General features: G+C 49.9%; 6 protein-coding genes across 6 annotated transcripts; 5 read left to right on the forward strand and 1 right to left on the reverse strand.

The window, feature by feature from the left end:
* Positions 1-2,105: 2,105 nt before the first annotated feature.
* On the forward strand, positions 2,106-4,608 carry gta1 (glutaminase GtaA; the record flags this gene model as incomplete). The annotated part of the gene is made up of 8 exons (XM_043268405.1): positions 2,106-2,299; positions 2,351-2,643; positions 2,702-3,144; positions 3,210-3,793; positions 3,847-4,049; positions 4,106-4,249; positions 4,344-4,479; positions 4,530-4,608. 8 exons carry the CDS (start codon positions 2,106-2,108, stop codon positions 4,606-4,608), a joined length of 2,076 nt encoding a protein of 691 aa, XP_043124340.1.
* Positions 4,609-5,058: 450 nt separating this feature from the next.
* Positions 5,059-6,855, reverse strand: cps1 (Gly-Xaa carboxypeptidase; the record flags this gene model as incomplete). The annotated part of the gene is made up of 4 exons (XM_043268406.1): positions 5,059-5,117; positions 5,169-5,437; positions 5,541-6,461; positions 6,518-6,855. 4 exons carry the CDS (start codon positions 6,853-6,855, stop codon positions 5,059-5,061), a joined length of 1,587 nt encoding a protein of 528 aa, XP_043124341.1.
* A 1,628-nt stretch (positions 6,856-8,483) lies between these two features.
* On the forward strand, positions 8,484-9,262 carry Aspvir_005188 (WSC domain-containing protein; the record flags this gene model as incomplete). Its single annotated transcript, XM_043268407.1, has 2 exons — positions 8,484-8,772; positions 8,844-9,262. The coding sequence occupies 2 exons, from the start codon at positions 8,484-8,486 to the stop codon at positions 9,260-9,262; spliced, it is 708 nt and encodes a 235-aa protein (XP_043124342.1).
* A 1,147-nt stretch (positions 9,263-10,409) lies between these two features.
* Positions 10,410-12,091, forward strand: Aspvir_005189 (TMEM165/GDT1 family protein; the record flags this gene model as incomplete). Its single annotated transcript, XM_043268408.1, has 3 exons — positions 10,410-11,012; positions 11,069-11,966; positions 12,024-12,091. The coding sequence occupies 3 exons, from the start codon at positions 10,410-10,412 to the stop codon at positions 12,089-12,091; spliced, it is 1,569 nt and encodes a 522-aa protein (XP_043124343.1).
* Positions 12,092-13,077: 986 nt separating this feature from the next.
* On the forward strand, positions 13,078-16,269 carry Aspvir_005190 (uncharacterized protein; the record flags this gene model as incomplete). Its single annotated transcript, XM_043268409.1, has 4 exons — positions 13,078-13,309; positions 13,601-14,876; positions 14,929-16,065; positions 16,170-16,269. 4 exons carry the CDS (start codon positions 13,078-13,080, stop codon positions 16,267-16,269), a joined length of 2,745 nt encoding a protein of 914 aa, XP_043124344.1.
* A 1,126-nt stretch (positions 16,270-17,395) lies between these two features.
* On the forward strand, positions 17,396-19,348 carry Aspvir_005191 (uncharacterized protein; the record flags this gene model as incomplete). Its single annotated transcript, XM_043268410.1, has 1 exon — positions 17,396-19,348. One exon carries the CDS (start codon positions 17,396-17,398, stop codon positions 19,346-19,348), a length of 1,953 nt encoding a protein of 650 aa, XP_043124345.1.
* Position 19,349: the final 1 nt, after the last annotated feature.

Genomic DNA, 19,349 nt, shown 5'->3' on the forward strand with positions numbered 1-19,349 from the left:
CATCCTGAAAGCGAAGACTAACTACGCCTAGCGGCTTAGTGAAACTAAGCGTTAAGCCTTGACTAACTAGGAGGTCGGTTCCCAAATCCCATAGAGGGATTACCGCGGGCGAATTGTCGCCTTTCAAAAGGACAAGTGCTTGAAAAATTAGTATCTAATATGCACAGTTAAGTCTGCAAGTGAGATAAGCACTCATTCCACTGATCCTTGGTAGGTAGATTCTCACTCTCATCCCAATAGCATAGCGAAGGCTCCGTGATGAATGCAGACGAGGTATCTTGCGGTGTGGTCAATCAGAGGAGAGATACCAGTAGTCCTGCACAGAGATTCCGACGGTAGGGATGTAACTATTGAACTGAATTCTCAAGCCAGGAATCTGCGTGTTTGTGTTTCGACCGGATGGGTTTAGTGGTTGAATCTTGAGATACACAAGGTGGTATTTACCAATAGTCTCCTTGGACAATGCAAGGGGTATTGGGGCGAACAGAATCAGTCAGTACGGTACCTGTAGTTGTATCTACTCTGTACCTGCGTCGAATAGGACTCCTCCACGCTGCTGTGGAACCTCCCTTAGATCCAGATATCTATTTATCATCTGCTCAGCTCTGAGGGTCCGTTTTTCTCCGCATTTACGGTACTTGACCGAGTAGTCGGCACTCGGCAATTCCAAGTAAACAAAATGCGGGCAGTAGTCTTGTGAAAGTGGCAGAGGTTGAGGGCATCTGATCATTTTCGACCGAGGGATCAATAAAAGTAGACTAAGAAAGCCACCTTAGCAATGTAACGATACTTATGACTCGCGGTCTGGCGATCTTGCGGGACTACCCCACACTACATATCAAGACTTTCTTGAGGGCTGACGGTTGGCTTATGCCTTGTCCAAGATTTTTTTTAACCTTGAGTGATGAGCCTCTTCTCCTGTGTCGAGTGGAGGCCGTGGAAACCTGCAGCAGGAGAAAATACGGTCACAGCGAAATTGTATCCATCAATCTGACCTGGCTCCCTCCCTCCGATGTTCCTGGCCTCTCACATGATGGTATCACAAATCTCGGTCACATTGGCAATTTGCAAGTTCGGAGATGATAACTCCTCTGCAAATGGCTGTAGATAGTGCAACCTATGCTTCGACGACTTCGAGTCGTATGGTTTATCCGAGGAGAATGGCGGTGGTGGTGGATCTGAAGCCAGTGCACTGCGGTGTTGCATGTCACTTTCCCATTTGGGATTTGTTGTGCAATTTCCCGTCTGGTCTTGTTGTCTTCGTCTCAACATACCTTTGCAGCTTTCCTCTTTTCTCCTCTTTTCTTGTGCTCTCCAACTAGTCACCATTAGCTCTTATATTACCAACTCCGACCAATGTCATTCTCTTGGTTTGACTTATCTCTAGCTCCATCCTGTGTTGACTGACAGTGCCTGTCGTTACTCCTCCCTTCCAAGTTGGTAAGCGTCTTCTGACTCACGATGTGCCATTTGGGCTCAATTGGACTCATACTTAGTCCCCTTAGGCTTGCTACCCTATGCTCAGGTGGATCTCCTGAACAAGCACTATCGAAGCTTAGTGCATGCACCTTTGGCTTCATCAGATCGCTATCAGCCTATAGACGGCCCATACCTCAGCAATCACACTGGCCGAGAACAGCGAGAGAGGAATGAAAGATTAATTATCTGCACATTGCATGGTAAACAGTCCGATCATCCCCCACATACTTGCCCCTCCCCCTGCCCTTGTTCCTTCATGTCCTTCCCTTGGCCCTATGAGTAGGAGGTCCATGTGTCTCTTCATGCGGACAATGACAGGTCAGACGACTTTTGGGAAGTTTTCTATCATGCGTGTTTCCATTCCTCAGTTTCTTCTAGACCGTGGCTCGACTGACTGATCTCTAGTCTAGTCACTTCTGACTTTCTCCGTCTCAGGCTTGTTCCTTACGTCTGGTATGTCGATCTTGCCCAGCTATAAAACCTCCCCTAGAATTCCAGTAAACATTCTCAATTGGCAGTTTTTGCTTATCGTGGCAAAATCGCTGATCTGTTGTGTAGCTTCCAGACCAGACTCTTCATAAAATCTTCCATGTGTCCTGCTTGATCGCCCGGTAAACACTATCACTATGCAGCTATTTCCTCTTGGCGTGTTGATCACCTTCCTGGCTTCTCTAGCAGGAGCGGTGTCAACTTTTTCTCCTGCACGACCTCCTGCGCTGCCGTTGGCAGTAAAGTCTCCTTACTTGAGCACATGGCTTACTGCAGGAAGTGATGGAGGTAACGGTGGCTATTTGGCCGGCGAATGGCCGACTTTTTGGGAGTAAGCATCTGCTACTAAACATGTACGCACCTTTCTGACAAGAAACTACAGGGGTCAGATCAATGGCTGGGCTGGGCTAATCCGTGTCGATGGTGCTGTCTACACATGGATGGGTTTGCCTGGAACGACAACTGCCAACCAGACTGCATATGAATACACCTCGACAAAAAGCATCTTCACATTCCATGTGGGAGACGCTGTGGAGATGAAAGTCACATTTTTGTCTCCCATAACGCCGAATGATCTACGAAGGCAGTCATTGACATTCTCCTATGTTCACGTCGCGATTTCGTCAATTGACGGCGGCTCTCACGACGTACAGCTCTACTCTGACATTTCTGCCGGTGAGTCTGGATTCAAAACTCGGATCTGCAAGTTTCGCTTGTCCTGACGAACGCTTAGAATGGGTGTCTGGAGACCGCACTGCTATTGCGGAGTGGGAGTATGGTGTCACAGGCAATGGGGTTGCTTATCATAAGGTCTACCGTCAGACCCAACTGCTTTTCTCGGAAGTCAGAGATCAAGCGGAATGGGGTAACTGGTACTGGGCAACTGAGGATAGTGAGAAAGTGACGCACCAGTCGGGGGCTGATATTGCTGTTCGGGGTGCATTCGCCGCTAATGGAACCTTGGGTGATTCGAAAGACTCAAGCTATCGTGCCATCTCCACAAATTGGCCGGTTTTCGGGTTTGCAATTGACCTGGGATCGGTTACATCGTCCTCAGTCGAGACACACTTCACTATTGGGCTTGCCCAAACTGAAGCGATCCAGTACAGCAGTCCCGATGGCATTCGGGCGGAGCCCTCCTTGTGGACAAGCTATTTTGACGACGACTTGGCTGCTGTGAGCGCTCTTGCCATCTGATGCATACTTCTGCTGCTAATTGTCTATCCTTTGCTATGTTCCAGCTCGAGTTCTTCCATTACGACTATTCAACAGCAAACGAGCTCTCTTCGGCATTGGACGAGAAGATTGCGCGGGACTCCATAGCAGCGGCTGGTCAAGACTATTTGACTATTACCTCTCTCAGTGCTCGTCAAGCCTTCGCTGCAACCCAGTTGTGCGGCACGCCGCAAAATCCATATCTCTTTATGAAGGAGATATCTTCCGACGGCAATATGAACACTGTGGACGTCGTTTTCCCTGCTCATCCAGTATTCCTGTACACCAATCCAGAGCTGCTCGAGCTTATTCTGAAGCCCCTTTTTGAAATCCAGGAATCCGGGCAATACCCTAACGCTTATGCGATGCATGACATTGGAAGCCATTATCCCAACGCTACTGGCCACCCTGAAGGCAATGATGAACCAATGCCGCTCGAAGAATGTGGAAATATGATAATCATGGCTCTGGCGTACGCACTCAAGTCATCCAACCCAGGTTATCTGAACAAACACTACGCATTGTTGGAGCAGTGGACATCATACCTGGTCGACGAAGCTATCTACCCGGCGAATCAGATATCGACGGACGACTTTGCTGGCGCTTTGGCGTAAGTACTGACCCAGGATTGAACCGTTGACGTGCTCTAAAATTCTTCTATAGCAACCAAACCAACCTGGCTCTGAAGGGGATTATTGGTATTGAGGCCATGGCGACCATTAGCAAGCTAACCGACCACGCTGATGCAGCTACCAATCGTTCTGCTATCGCCCACGATTATATCGATAGGTGGCAAGTACTGGCTATTGCTCATGAGGCGGATCCTCCGCATACCACATTGTCTTACGGCTCAAATGATTCTCACGGTCGGTTCTAGCTTCTCTTCTTCCTTTCCGCGGTATTCGTAGCTGATCGATAACAGGTCTCCTGTACAACCTTTACACCGACCGTGAGCTGGGCTTGAACCTGGTGCCCCAATCTGTTTATGATATGCAGAGCGAGTTCTACCCAACAGTGAAGACGAAGTATGGTGTGCCGCTAGACACTCGACACCAGTACACTAAAGGTGAATTTCTGTCCTTTCGTATACCTTTGTTTACGCCTTCATTTAGGATTCTGCATTTAAGAGAATATTCAATGACCTGACATGAGCCTCGTAGGTGATTGGGAACTGTTCACAGCAGCGGTTGCCTCGACGAGTACGAGGGACATGTTCATTGAGTTGCTTGCGAACTGGATCAATCAAACACCTACCAACCGCGCTCTTAGTGACCTCTATGATACTGTTAGCGGAGAGTAAGTTTTCCTTGTTGATGTAGTGATTGCGAGCGCTGCTGACATTTCAGTTATCCCGGAATCACCTTCATTGCGCGACCCGTAATGGGCGGTGGTTTCGCCTTACTACTTCTGGAGCAGGGTCTTTGATAAGCATTGATACCCCATAGATCGTGCCAGACGTTTTGCCTGTCGGTTCGGCTGGGACACAAGCTTATTATTCTTCTGTATGAATTCTTGGATATGGCTTGGATATGTCTATTATTATACCATCTTTAGACCAAGTATACGTCGCCGAAGGCCGCTGCTTGACATTCAGCACAGCCAGGTTCAAGTTGCACGTACACAGTCTGTTATGCATGACCGTCACAAGATCACAAATGCTGTATTAATTCCTAGGAGCCACTTGCAAATAAGAAGTAGATTCAGCCTTGGTGAGCGATAACTGGCATCGAGGAAATGACGAATGCCTCACTTTATCTGCATAGGATGCATTCTATCCTCCTGTCGTCTTGTCGTCCAATTGGCTGACCGAATTGAATATAACCACGAGTTATACATCGAATGGCATGGCTACAAGACGCATCGGCGAGGGATGATTCAGAGATCATGGGACGCTCCAACCGAGTCATTCCAAGCGTCAAAAGAACGGATCAGATCTATAAAGGTCAGTACGGATAAGCACCCTGTCGTTAGGGAGATCTACATACTGTAATATAGAACCATTGCCTCGAGGTGCACATCGATAGCTACTCGCTCGTCGACCGTATGGATGTTCAGGCTACCGCCCCTGCGAGACGGACTCCAGCGGTAGATGTTCCGCGACAGGGCCCAGTAGAATCTGGTGTCGGTGTTTCCCGTCATGATGTCGCCGCTGACCACCACCGTCTTGCCCTTCAAGCTGGGGACGGACTCAAAGGAGGTACGCGCGACACCCGCGAACCGAGCCCAGACGGCGTCGGTGTCGATGTTGGTAGGACTCACGGGAGCAGGGACAAGAGGCGTGGTGAGAGTCGACAAGGTGAGATGATTGTTGACGGCTGGTTTATCGGCGGTGGGCTGTTTCTGGAAAGGCGGTCCACGACAAATTGTGCTTGTCGGCGATGGGGGCGATGATGTCGATGGCGCGCTGCTTGATGAGTTCTGGGGTTTGATGGAGGGCGATGCGGTAGTTGACGAGCGCGGAGATCTTCTCGGGGAGAGCGTTGGATTTGATGCCGCCGTTGAAGATGTCGGCGGCCTGCGAGGTTTGCAGGATGTATCGGAAGGCGTCGCCGCGGGAGGATGCGAGTTTCTCGGCTAGCGCGACGTGGTCAGACGACTGAAGGCCGGAGGCGAGCCAGGGCTCGACGTGGTTGGGGGAATAGCGAGCCTGACATTCGAGCATCCGGCGAGAGGGGTGGTCGTCGGTAAGGATAGGGACGAATAGGTCCTGTCGCTCGAGCTCGTAGATGATCTCAGCCATGATGCCGATCCCCGTGTGAGGAGGTGGGATGGAGCTGTGGCCGCCGGCGATGTCGAGAGAGAGCACAATATCTATACTGCCTTTCTCTCCTACGCCAGGGAGCGCGTAAACGACATCATCGCCCAGAGTCTCGAGCCCCATGCCGCCCTCGTCCAGGATGAACTCGAAGCTGTCTGGGCCGTACTTTTCTTCTAGGGCAGGGGCGAGCGAGCCAGCACCGAGGAAGCCATGAGATTCCTCGTCAAACCCGAAGGCGAGAACAATGGTGCGTGTCGGCTGCCAGTTCTGCTGGAGCAGATCTTCAATGACGGACAGGAGGCCAATCAAGACGTTCTTGCAGTCGCTAGCCCCTCGGCCCCAGAGCCATTCGCCATCGAAGTGACCGGCAAAGGGTGGGTAAGTCCAGTCGGAAGGATCATTGATCGGTACAACGTCTTGGTGAGCCATGAACAGGATCGGTTTAAGTGAGTCATCGGTGCCATTGAGGGTATAGAGCAGGCCGAGTCTGTTGATATGATCCACGTAGGCATACGAATGACTGAACATATCATTTTAGCAGCCCTCCTTCTAGTTAATTAGGAGAGGAATGCATACATCAGAGGAAATAGCGATTCCAAGAGCTCTTGGAAGTCAACAAAGGGAGCGAACCACTCGTCAAACGGGTCCTTCATGTAGTCATTCACCGTGGTGGGAATCTGGACGGCTCTTGAGAGACGGTCAACCTGCTGCAGCCGAATGGCCTCATCCTGGACATATCGAAGCGCAGAAAGCAGACCATCTTCAGGCACTTCGACCTTGGGTGCCAGAGGGCAGATGTTGTTGGTGCCAGACCAGGACTTGAGGATCAGCTGCGGAGAAGGAATGCTGAGTGACATAGCCGAGGGTATTCCAAACCCCACGACGGCCGGGACGACGTGGGCAAACCACCGCATTTTCTTTGGTTTTCCGGGACCAGATTTGTGTGTAAATCGCAGAATTGCACTAGAAAGGGGAGGAAGCCAGCATAGCGTTGTTCAAGAGATTTATCCTATCTCTGGCTGCAAGTCCGTACTCCGCAGCTGTTATCAGTGCGATCTCCTTCTCCGCATGCACTTCCGTCACTTTGCATCTTCACCAGTGTGAAACGTCTAATTCGCAGGCCAGGATAGATAATGGCGGGTCAGTCCGCTCGCCAAAGGATCGCTTTGCCCGATCGGGAAGGTCATAAGCGGTTGGTCGATGATGATGAATCTCTAGCGAAAATGATCTGATCGACGATGAACGAGATATTTAGGATGTCAACTGTCCAGGAGATTTTGGCTTACCGGCATGTTTGGAAATTATCAGACTCAACCTCACCTCATGAGCCCCATGGTAGTATGGATTGGTGAGATTGCGAGCTACTGCCAGGTCCAGGCAGGAGACAGAGATTCCTCCTTGTTGATAACGCACGGCTGAAGCTTGGAGCGAGACCAGGAGCTATGCTTCGAAGCCGTTCAGCATAGATTGAGTCGATTGTATCCCTCCCAGAGGATATAATCGACGAATGGATCATCATGATGGCTTGCATATCGCTGGCCTGGGAGATCTTCGCCTCCTTAGCTTACAGGCTGGAGTCTTTATTATTTGGCAAATATCGCTACGATGATTTTATCATCACGAGGCATTGAATCGATGAGCACAAATAGTTGAGAAGTGAATAAGCGGAAGATGGATGGATGGAAGAAAAACCAGCATAGTTGATTTCCTTTGTTGACCAGGGTCAGGTGCCGTCTCGTGACGATGCAGTTGGCCCATCTTCATTCTTGGGCATCTCGAGGCTCTGGCGAATTTTGGCAAAGAATCCAAAGCGAGTGGTCTAACTATGCCTTATCTTAGATCTTCCGTCAGACTAAAATTCCACGAGCCTGATCAGGCTGATAAAAACCCCGAAGCCGTTGCAAGCTGTAACACCACCCGAAAAGAGCAAGCAACCTGGTGACTGTCAACGGACAATACTGGATTGCTCCGTGAGGAGACGGGTAGTTGTCTCAGAAAACAATAGTATGTTGATCCTTGACATCACCAAGGGAAAATGGAACCACAAACTAGTGAAATTCGTTGACGCTAAACCCCCGACTGCGGCGGTCAAGCTGAGCAGCCATAAGCAAGCGTGATAAAAAAGAAATGGTGCCTCGGGAGCGCAAGGGATCGTCGAAACTCCCTGCCACAGTGCCACTCCGAGGGTTTGGGAACTGTCGATCAAACCAATGAACTTTTTTGGGAACCTGGAGAAATAGAGGAATCCTCGGATCAGCATTCTGATGCGGTTTCAGTCTGCTGACAATTTGCCTTGACAGTCATACATCTACTCCATACCTGGAGAAAGTGAAACCTGACGCTGGCAGCCCCCATCTTAAATTTAGAGATGGGTCCTATTTAAGAACAAGGGCTCCCTGCTGTCCCTCTACACATTTATGACCATTGATTAACCCACTCGCTTTGTTTTTTCCAGCTTTGATCTTCTATTTTATCGATTCATTTTTTGAATTACTGCTCGCGAGCAATTAAAGCAGTCACTCTTTCCTAACTCTCGACCAAAATGTCTCCAAAAATTCTCAACCTCGCATTCCTCTCGCTTATGTCCCTCACACCCCATGTCCTCGCATCCAAGGATTCATCAGCTTGCTACAACAGCCCCGGAGATCTGACCCTGGCCGGCTCCTCTCAGTTCATGTCCCGTGGCATGTGCGAGAACAAGTGCGACAAGAACGCCGTCCTTGCCGTCCAGGGAACCGACTGTTACTGCGGCAGCAGTCTCCCTCCGCCTTCCGCCAAAGTGTCGAACGACAAATGCGATACTCCGTGTCCAGGATATCCAGTTGACTACTGTACGTGTATATAAACACCGTTGCCTTGCAAACCAAGCAACCAAGCAGACAGCTAATTTGTGCGCGAACAGGTGGCGGCTCCAAAACCTGGACAGTCATGTATGACACCGGTCTCCTCGAGGAGGACAGCAACGATTCCTCTTCGACCTCGCTGACAGTCAACCCGACTCTTGTGGCTACCATCACCAAGGACAGCGCCAATCCCACAGCGACCATCCCAGCTGAGATCCTGACAGCACCCTCGGCCACCTTCACGCAGCACCCTGGCGTGGCGCATGGCGTGTCGTCCGGCGCTGCGTCCTCGTCTGTAGCCGCTGCTGCGTCAAAGTCGGCAAGCGCTTCTTCTGCCTCTGCATCGGCCTCATCCAGCACGCCGTCGGCTTCGCCCTCCGGTAGCGTTGGGTCCGCTGCGACCTTGAGTCGCTCGCTGGGGGCCGCTGGGTCGGTTATGGGGACGATTTTCATCCCATTGGTTATGTCTTGGTTCTAAGTGATACCCGCTCTACCATGCTCCGCCTCCACGAATGAACAAATATCCTGTTGAATTGTTAATATGTGAGATGGTTTTGGAATATTACTGCTTACTGAGCGGATGCGATTACTGGATATACGTGATCTACTTGGGCCAAGGACTAGTTTGGGTACGAATCTAAGACAGGATGCTGGTTGTGCTGGATCCTCCAAAGTCCTCTCTTAATCGCTGGTCGATTCGATGCTGGACGTCGTTCGCTAAATTTTGCGAGGTGGTGTTCTGGGGATTCACCATTTAATCTACAGTCATCAACGACACATTGTGAATAATCTCTTTTTTAAAAAAAAAATTTAAAGAAAAAGAGATTTTAAATAATACAGAGGTTTCTAACCAATAGCCAATAATTAGGATTCAAGGGTATCATAAAGCCAAACATCACCCAGAAAGATAAGGATGTAGTTAATCTCTACCTCCAAGGCACGAGACTAGTGGAAGCACCGTTTCCTACTCAATCTATATCAGGTACCTCTCGGTGAATATATGGAATGATCGAAATACTATAATTCCGAAAGAAGCGGTGTCTAGGCAGTAGTACTTGAGTTTCTCTGCACTCGAGACCTGAGGCTTGCAAGTCCATGAGATAACTCAATGTCATAAAAAGTATCCGCGTCCGCTAACGAGAACCGACCACAACCCGACTGATGAGTCTGATAGGTGCATAAGCGAGTTGATATGGCAATAATAAGAGTTCTATTCAACGATCTTTGCTGTCGTCTCTCCGAATTGACGTTTGCGGTGGAAACTGATTTAATGGCACGTGACGTTGAGGTTGCCCCTTTTGCGGCCGGAAAAGTTCCTGGATGAAACCTTGCGTTGGCTCATGAAGCGATATACTGTTATTCCACCTGGCTTTGTGAATTCTTTCTTTTCATTTTTCTTCTATTAGCACTCTGGTGCCTTTTGCTTCGTTTAATTCTCTTTATCTTTCTTAATCATCAACAATCAAGACGTTGCTGGGTACGTGCCACGAGCTGTCGATCACTCCACGGTCCTGTACCAGGGCTTTACTCCTCGAACCATTTGCGTGCATATATCTTTAATACTTTCATCGAACTCTCTTCGTCGACTTCTAGAAACTTGCCCGCGATCCTTCGCTGCATTCAAGATGCGGTTCTCCTATCTTTCATCTCCAGCTGTCCTATTTCTATTACCAGCCATTTCGACGGCTGTCGCCGATCGAGTCTCCACGGACCAAAGTCTCACACCGCGTGATTTTACGACTCCAGATCCAATTGTTCCAGCTAGAGACGGACTTGCTCCCAAGGCTACTCCCAAAGGGACGCTGGACGCCCCATTCGATGGAAAAGATGGTCGACCTCACGCTGGTCCGTGGGTCGAAACGAATGCTGAACGAGACCGCAAAAAGGCGGGTACGGTGAAGACTGTGGAGGAAGGTTCGGGACCTGAAACAAAACCGGTCGACCATCAACACATGGGACCGGACGGGAAACCGATTCCTCATTCGAATGACGGTGTGATGGACGATCCGCTTAGGACGGGTCCCAAAGAGGGAACTCGGGGTACGGAGGGTGGAGTGTCCGAAAAACTAAAGGGTAATACTCCGGCCGGAGAGAAGATACCTGATAGTCCAAAGGAAGCGCCTCCTTTGCCTCATAGTGAACAGAAGAAGCTGTCGACGTCGGAGCACACTGAGGAAGGCAAAGAGGCGAAGGGCTCTACTGGCAATTCAAACCTGGGCGTGCTTGAGGTAAAGTGCTGCCGACTTTCGTTTCTGGCTTGATTGTGACTCACACAACGTTGTAGAAACCAGGTGACTTGCCAGAAAAACCGCACGATATCCCTCCCCCTAAATCGCCAGCAACTGTGAACGATCATCCTCTTGGCCTTCACGCAGACGGCACATCCTCGAAAACTGGGACGAATTCGGGACAACAGGGCGAAGGCTCGGCATTCCACTCACTTCTTTTCTCCTTTACGATGATCGTGGTCTCCGAGATTGGCGATAAGACTTTTCTGGTGGCTGCCCTCATGGCCATGCGACATCCACGCTTGCTTGTTTTCTCGGCGGCATTCTCTGCGCTTATTAGCATGACAGTGCTCTCGGCTATCTTGGGACATGCAGTACCAACACTCATTCCCAAGTCTTTTACCAAGTTTCTGGCAGCTGTGCTATTCCTTGTCTTCGGACTGAAGATGCTTAAGGAAGGCCGCGAGATGTCGCCGGATGAGGGTGTTGGCGAAGAAATGAAGGAAGTCGAGATGGAACTTGAGGAGAAGGAGCAAGAGCAGTTGCGCATGAGCCGGCGCCGCTCCTCCGTGACACTTCATTCTTTGGAAGCTGGCCGACTTGGTGGGCGTCGCAAGTCTCGCTCATCCACCAATCGCTTCCCTTCGCCCCCTGAGAGTATTTCATCATCTTCCTCGCGATCATCTTCGCCAGGACCTGGTCGCCGTTGGAGCAACATCTTGACTGGAATAAACAATCTTTTCTCGCTTCTTCTCAGCCCTGCATGGGTACAGACTTTTGTCATGACCTTCCTTGGGGAATGGGGTGATCGGAGTCAAATCGCGACCATTGCCATGGCTGCCGGACAGGATTACTGGTGGGTGACGGTTGGTGCCATCTCCGGCCATGGTATTTGCACTGCTGCGGCAGTCATTGGAGGTGCTGCTATTGCTGGCAAAGTCAGCATGCGGGTTGGTATGTAGACTTCTAATCTTCCCTGGCCGTTTGAGCACAAGCTAACATTCTATCCAGTGACGCTTGGTGGTGCTGCGGCATTCCTAATATTTGGAGTCATATATTTCATAGAAGCCCTTTACTAGCTTTCGGGTGATTCACTCAGCTTAGTCTTAGACTCAATCTTAGCATACAGGGTTGATTATCTCGTCATGATTGCTCCCTCATGGGACAGTAAAGTTCGATGGTATGTCTGTATATCGATGCTTTTGCTGTAATATAACGGATGAACCTCATGGTCTGGATAAACCACTTGGAAATTGTGACCGGCGCACGTACAGTGCGCAGCGATCTTAGCAGTCCACGTGTAGTGAGTAAAAATACCAATCGATCATTTTCTACTGTGCAAAGGCGGCTCATCGCAATTTGGACGGTTTCGCCTCCGAGTAAGCTCTCCGAGAGATCCTCAGCTAATTATGAATTTTCTCTTTGAAATGAAACTCATCCCTCTGATATTACTGCTGAATGATGATGATTTGGTCACGTGATTCATACTCACTTCCTGCACCAAATCCTTCTATGGAAATAATAGAATAGCTGTAACAAGGCCATTAAGGCACTTAGTAACTGACCCCTACTACCTTAGTATTCGGGGTCGCGCAACGCGCGACCCCGTAAACTAAGGCTGAGTCTGACGAGGCCGCAACGTTGAAGGGGTCGGTTAGTAATAAATTCATACACTTAGAATGGTTTATCATTCTATTCTACAGGGAGCTCAGATCTCAGTTGCCATCCATCCAGGTATGTTCAAGATTTTATGCCTATAAAGGGTCAACTGCCAACTGGTCAAGGGTTAGGGTTCGGGTTTTATGCCTTAGGCATCAATGTAATTACATAATGGCGCTTACCCTAGGTTACCCTACGGCACCCTAATTCTGGCCAACTCGCTCCGTTCCCTTCCAACATCCTCAGTTCAATGGGTACGTCGCACAAATCCAGCAGTTTCATCAAACAGACAGCATTTCTCATCAAGCCCATCCAAAAAGAGACTGTTTAATTCCTCATATCGCTCAATAGCACCTCTCGAGTGGCTTAGAGGAGCCTCCGCCTCACTGACCGCCTGGAATCGGATATGGCGCGTAGACGGTCGCGCTCAGCATTACCAACCCAGGGCGCTCTGGTCACAGGGAGCGTAGGAGAAAATGCGCCAGAGAAGCATGTCGTTCCGAACCCACCACAGCGACGAGTGACAAGAAGTCGAAGTCGCGAGCTTGAGTCCACAGGTCGTTCTGATGACGCTGGTCCTGCGGGTGCGCCTGCGGATGGCGCCCGGAGGAGGTGGGGGCAAAACAAAGGCAGAATGAGTAAGTTGAGTGGCTAGCCCTTTAAGCAGGGGTTGTCAAATTATTTTTGTAGTTGTGTTTCCTACGACATTCCTCCTCTCTATCCTGTGTATTGAATTTTGCAAAACTCAGAGCTTGATTGACCTTATTTGATCATTCAATTGGATTTTTTTTTTTGTCTTCTTCTTTTGACTGATTTTGTGGACATGTCATTGTTTGTTAATGTCTCTATGCCTCCACTATCCGTGTCCTTCTCTTCACATTACCACTATATCCTGAGTCATGACTCTTATTCGCCCTTTTGAAAAACAGGCCTCGGTGTCGTGGCGGAAGAGCCGCCTTTCCATTCGCCTCACAAATCTGTTCATCGCTATGCCAATCAAGTGATTCCGGAGTCGCTAGATGATACAGTGAACGTCACCGGTACTACCTTCCTGCCTGAAGAGCCGGACACCAATATGGATCCGGATATGATGATGGAGACACTGCCGGACCTTGAGCGAGCAGCCAAGAATGTCTTGGACTATCTCGTCCCCATCTCAGCGGATCCGGTCAGTATCGTCAACACAGCTAAGAGGCTCGCGGATCCGAATAGCACTCAAAGCAAACGACTCCGACACTCCGTGTCCAACCTGGCAGTTCAAGCAAAGTGGTTCGGTCCTCAGACCTACATTGACGTCAAGCATGTCAGTCAGCTACTCACATCAGCTCTGGAAAAGAGGAGCGTCCAATTAGGAAAAAATTGGAGTGCAGATCCCATTCTTCACCAGGCTAATTGTGCGCGTTTTGCACTTGAGGTGCTTCTGGCAAATGCTGGCACGGACTCTGCGAAACGAGCAATCAAAAACTTGGAAGACTTGTTTCCGCTGCCATTCATGAACGATCTCTCTGAGAGCCAGTATGAGAGAGCTATTGGCGAGAGCTCTCTCCGAAAAGACGCTTTCGATCTCGCTTTAGAACTCCGCACACAATCTCTGATACTGAAACTGGAAGAGGATCAGTATAAGCTCGATTTTTTCCCAGACGCTGCTATAAGGCAACATTTTTTCGATGTTGATGCTTTTGATGAAGATGATTTCGACAGCAGTGTCGCTCCACTGCTTGGTCTCAACATCCGTAGATTTCAAGGCTCTGGACATTTCCCGGAGCAGTACAGAGATGCAGTCTGTGACCGGTATAATGAGATTCTTGTCCTTATATCAGAAGCCGGAGTTAACTCCTTTGATATTAAAGAGTTGAAAAGCGCTTACCGCTGGCAAAAATTCGTCCTGCGGGCTGTTCAATGGTTACGAAAGCGCATTCAGGAAATTGCACAAGGGCTACAAGGGCAGCAAAGCGTACAGACAGTGCACAAAAAGTTTTTCGCTGACCAAGACCGCATAGAGAGTGCAACTACTACCCCCCATCCTAGTGTCACTCCCGCCCTTGAAAAACGAGCACCAGTGCCAGCTGCTGCTGATGATGATGATGGACAGCAAGGACTACCTCCATCTCGGGCTGAAGAGCGGATGCGGGGCGCTCCTAAAGAAGATCACCGAGCCCCAGTGTCAACTGCAGCAAGTAGGGAGCGACGGAAGTCTTCAAAACCGTTGGTACCCGATCACCTTTTGAGCTTGACTCTCTTGCTGACCGCTTTCAAGGGCCTTCCTCAATCCCGTGTCGATTCAGCGTCTTATGCAGAGGCAGCAGCGCCGTCGCTTTTCGCGCGAGGCTTCAGAAACCCGCAGGCAGTCAGACGTTGTTGCCCCAGTCATGCACGGCGGGAGCGCGCAGTCTGCCTCTGGTCTCCATCGTCAGACTCTGCCCGCACCATCGCAATCACTGCGGACGGCGCAGGGAGAGCCAGATGAGATAGCTGCCTCTCCGGAAGGTTCTCCAACTTTGCTACCTGAGGACCATTATCTCAGTGTCGATGATTCTCAGCTGAACATCGGCGATCATGTCGGTGCTGGACTTGAAAGATCACATAGCCCTCCGGTCGTCAATAGGATCACCCGCGAGCATCATCAGGAGCCTTCTTATGGACATCGACCTCGTACACCGAGCAGATTGTCCTTTGTCCCATCAAGCCAGGACATATTGCGAGCAGTGGAAGAGACCCAGAGTCCTACACGGTCAGTCCAACGAGCACGGCTAGACAGACGCCAGGCTTTCATTGACCGTCAGGTTAATGCGGAACGTGTTTCTCCAATTAGTCAGGAGGCAGACCTCCTCCTAAGTGCAGCCAGGAGACGTGACCCCCCACCGGCCTCGAGAAAGCGAGGACGTCAAGAATCTGAGGACGAAGATGCGAGCAGTGATGACTTTTCGGACTATGGTCGTGCGCTTGACCCTAGTCGCAAGCGTCAAGAGAAGGCAGAGCTGCAACGGAGAAAGCGCCAGAGGTTGGAGGAGGACCATGACGAGTCCGCCTCACAGTTACAGCAGGGTCTGCAAGCGAGTACCCAAAATAGGGAAGCCCAAGGTCAATCAGAAGTCGTCCGCCGGCTTGAAACTCCACCCCAGACTCAACGGTCACCGTCAAGACAATGGGCCAAGTCGAGCGATTTTGGTTCGAGTAGAACATTTACACCGTCTCAGTCCAAAGGCAGACAGCGCTGGACGCCAGCCGAAGATGCCCGGCTGATCCGATTAATTGGGGAGCACGGTTGTAAATGGGCAACGATCATGCGCCAGAACGACGCACAGGCAGCGGAAGATGGCGAGGTTCAGATTCAAGGACGCGATCAAGTACAGCTCAAGGATCGGGCCCGGAACCTCAAAATCGCTTTTCTTAGGTATGTCCCAGTGTGTCACTTGAATTTTATTTTCGCCCTCGCCTTTTCCAAGCAGACAGGCTTGCCTTAGGTATTTCGGGTATTTCCACTAACACTCAACACAGGGATGAACTTCCGCTTCCCAAGAACTTTGAAGCAGTAACTATGAAAGCTAGTGATTACGCCATGCTGGAGAGGAGAGGCATCAAGGTACCAAAACCTTAGCGATGATCGGCAGATCCATGAAACGATAGTCCATCTACACCATCCCTTGTGGTCCGCCTGTTTGAGTTAGCGTTTTGGTGGTTCCAGGTATCCTGGCCACTGAGTACCTGCACAAAGGGTTAAAATTTGTTACTGGATACCTTTCAAGCAACACGCTAGTGTACAACCGGTTGATTGGAGTCTCCTGTTTGTCCTTTCATGAGTAATATGTTATTGTCCGAAGTTTTGAGTGAGATGGTAGCCATGGGCTCATAGATAAGCTCTGTGGTAGAGTAGATAGTGATCATCCCGAATATATCATCATTGCATGCCTCGCGTACCAGAAATGAGGTAAAAGGCGAACCGATGTTCTGCAGTTTGCCTTGGATCGAGGTCGGGAGGGGTCACTCTATCTGAGTGGCATCTGCAGGCAAGCCTTCTGATCGATCTATTCGATGAACCAGTCTTCAGTTTGCTGCAGCAGGTAGTTGCGTTTCTTTGCGCTATGCCATGCCCGGGTTGGCTTGTGTAGTTAGGAACGTGTCGCTGAGTTGCTTCGCTGGAGCTTCGGTGGGTACAAAGAGCTTGATCTTGCCTGCAATCAGCCATGCAAGCCCTTCGGATAAATGATACTGGGGAGCGTGGTCTCTCTGAGGCTAGAGTCGAAGCATGTATTTGCCTTGGGACGTCTGGTTATTCTTAATGACTGGCTAAGTGAAGTGTCCCTCTAGACACCAATGGGAGTAGGATTGGATTGTTTGTTGACGTGTAAGGATGTTTAATATATATACCTTAGTTTTGCCCAGCCTCTCGCAGTGTGATATCCCTCTTCTCTCCTACCTCAGCAAAAGAACTGCGCGGATGCTTCTGTCCCCTCCCATAAGCTAGAAATTCACTGCTATGATGTCTATGATAATTGCTGAGTCAATATTACCATGTCATAGGTGATGCTAGGCCAAGGGCAACCACGGCTGGATTCACATGAATCTAGGTACACTTCGCTTCTAGAAATCTTGAGCAACCAGTATTCACTCCTGAGTTCCTCATCTTTCCCCAGACACAACACTAGAGTATCTCTTCCGAAATACTTAGATATTGACCCCACCTGATTATCCTGCATTCTCTTCTCGTCTCACAGGCTAACAAGATGTACGTCTTTCCACATGCCAGTTCCCCAGCATACGAGCCTCAGAAGCTTTCAAAACAAAAGAGCCCAAGTCCTAAGAAGCAGCAACACTTTCAGACGGAAAACGGGTCAACTCATACTCGGAATTCCTCCACAGGCATATCAATATACAGCTTTGAGTCCAAAGAGATACCGATCTGGTTCAGCGTATTCTTTGGAAAGCCCAGTTTGCTGTCGCCCCGGCTGGACAATGCTCGATTCAATGCTAAAATTTCAGAGAGGGTCTTCGAGTCTTCGAGCACACCTGCTAACAGTCCCTCCAAATCCTCTGTCAGAACGAGCGTCTCAAGTAGCGCCTCCCTGCCACGACCCGGTCTGCTTGAAGAACCACCCGTCCTCCGCGCTATACACTCCTTGTGCCACTCTTTCGAAGGTGAAATACTCAGCTGCGTGACAGAAGGTTGTACGATCTGCGGAAAGGGTCCAACTCAATCTTTAGTACATCGCCCGCTATGCGCTACACGATATGGCTATGTTGAACTATCGGATTTTGTGGAGGTGCGCAGGCTAGTCTCGACTGTGGCGTCTCATACAGCGCATATCACCAGGAGGGACGAAATCGATTGGAGTGTCGGAGGTGTGATGAGCGACAGACCATACATCTGCTCACTAGCAGTCCCAATTTGTTCTTCGGAAGGAGAATGTCATAGAGCAGCCACAAGAATGATGCAGACATACATTGAGGGCATTAGAGACGGCAGCATCAAGCCAAAGGCTTTGGACAAATTCGAGACCTCGGACAGATCGAGTTTACCACAACGCCGGAGCGCGACATCGCAGCGCAGCTTTCGAGTGAATACTGAAAGAAACGAAGATTATTCTGGAAGCACGGTTTGCCTGAGAAGCCCATCAATCGAGACTCTCGGTAGCCCTAGTGCTCAGCCCTTCAGGATTGGAGCTACGATGTTTGTTGGAAGGCCAAGCCTGCAGCTCAGCGGCACCCCGCGACGTGGTCAGCTAGGCTGTTCAGTCTTCTCCTCTACTTGGTCGGGCCCTGCTCTTCCTGGAGTTGCCAAGAATGAGGCAGATGATGCCGTTTTCTATTGCCGTATTGCGGCTTTCTATGAGCATCACATTCTTAGCTCTGCGAATTATCGTTGCGCAGTATGTTCTGAACTCGCACCAGCAAGGAGCTTGGTGCATCGGCCGCTACTATTTGTCCAAACTCATAGATCCGGCTTGCAGAATGAGTCTGAGCGGCGACTGATCGTGAGGCTCTCTCAATTTGTACAAGGCCGATGGTCGTACCCGGAGACGAACGCCATCATGGGAGGTACAACCGACGCTCATGTTTTCGACCTTGTTGTACCAATCTGCGAAAGCAATACGCTTTGCGCAGAAGTGGCTCGAACTTCGGCGCGCGAGTTTGTCAAGCTACTATTACCTTCCGACATGGCACTTATTTTTCCCGGTTTAGACCCAGATACTGATCTCTCCTTGATGGAAGATGAGGCCGTGAGTGAATATGTCTACAAGCCCGAAGACGCAGAGGTCCTAGTTCACAGAGTCGGATGTGATCTGCTGACAATGACCGGCGAAGAGCGAGACGAGGATCCTATGGACTGTTCCTTAACCATTACCAAGCTGCGACGGTGGTACGAACTCGCTTTTGAGGAAGAAGAGGCCAAACGCCTGTACCTCCAAGATATTGGGTACAAGAGAACCGGCGACCGCAGTGAATCAGACAGCGACGGCAGCGAAATCGACGACGATCTTGTCTGGGTGTACGCTCTGAATGATCCCGATGAGTCTTCGTCGCGGAGAAACAGCGCTCAGTTGTCTAATCGTGGACTGACAAAACAAGACTCGGCTATCCGAAAGTTTGAAAAACTTACACTCTTTCAGCCCACACTCAGTCTTGAGTTTTGGAAAGTTTGGGAAGCTATGAAGTCTTTGGATCATACGCATAACTAGA

This window comes from Aspergillus viridinutans, assembly GCF_018404265.1.
Source record: "Aspergillus viridinutans IFM 47045 DNA, scaffold_3, whole genome shotgun sequence".
In the NCBI taxonomy this organism is placed as follows: domain Eukaryota; kingdom Fungi; phylum Ascomycota; class Eurotiomycetes; order Eurotiales; family Aspergillaceae; genus Aspergillus; species Aspergillus viridinutans.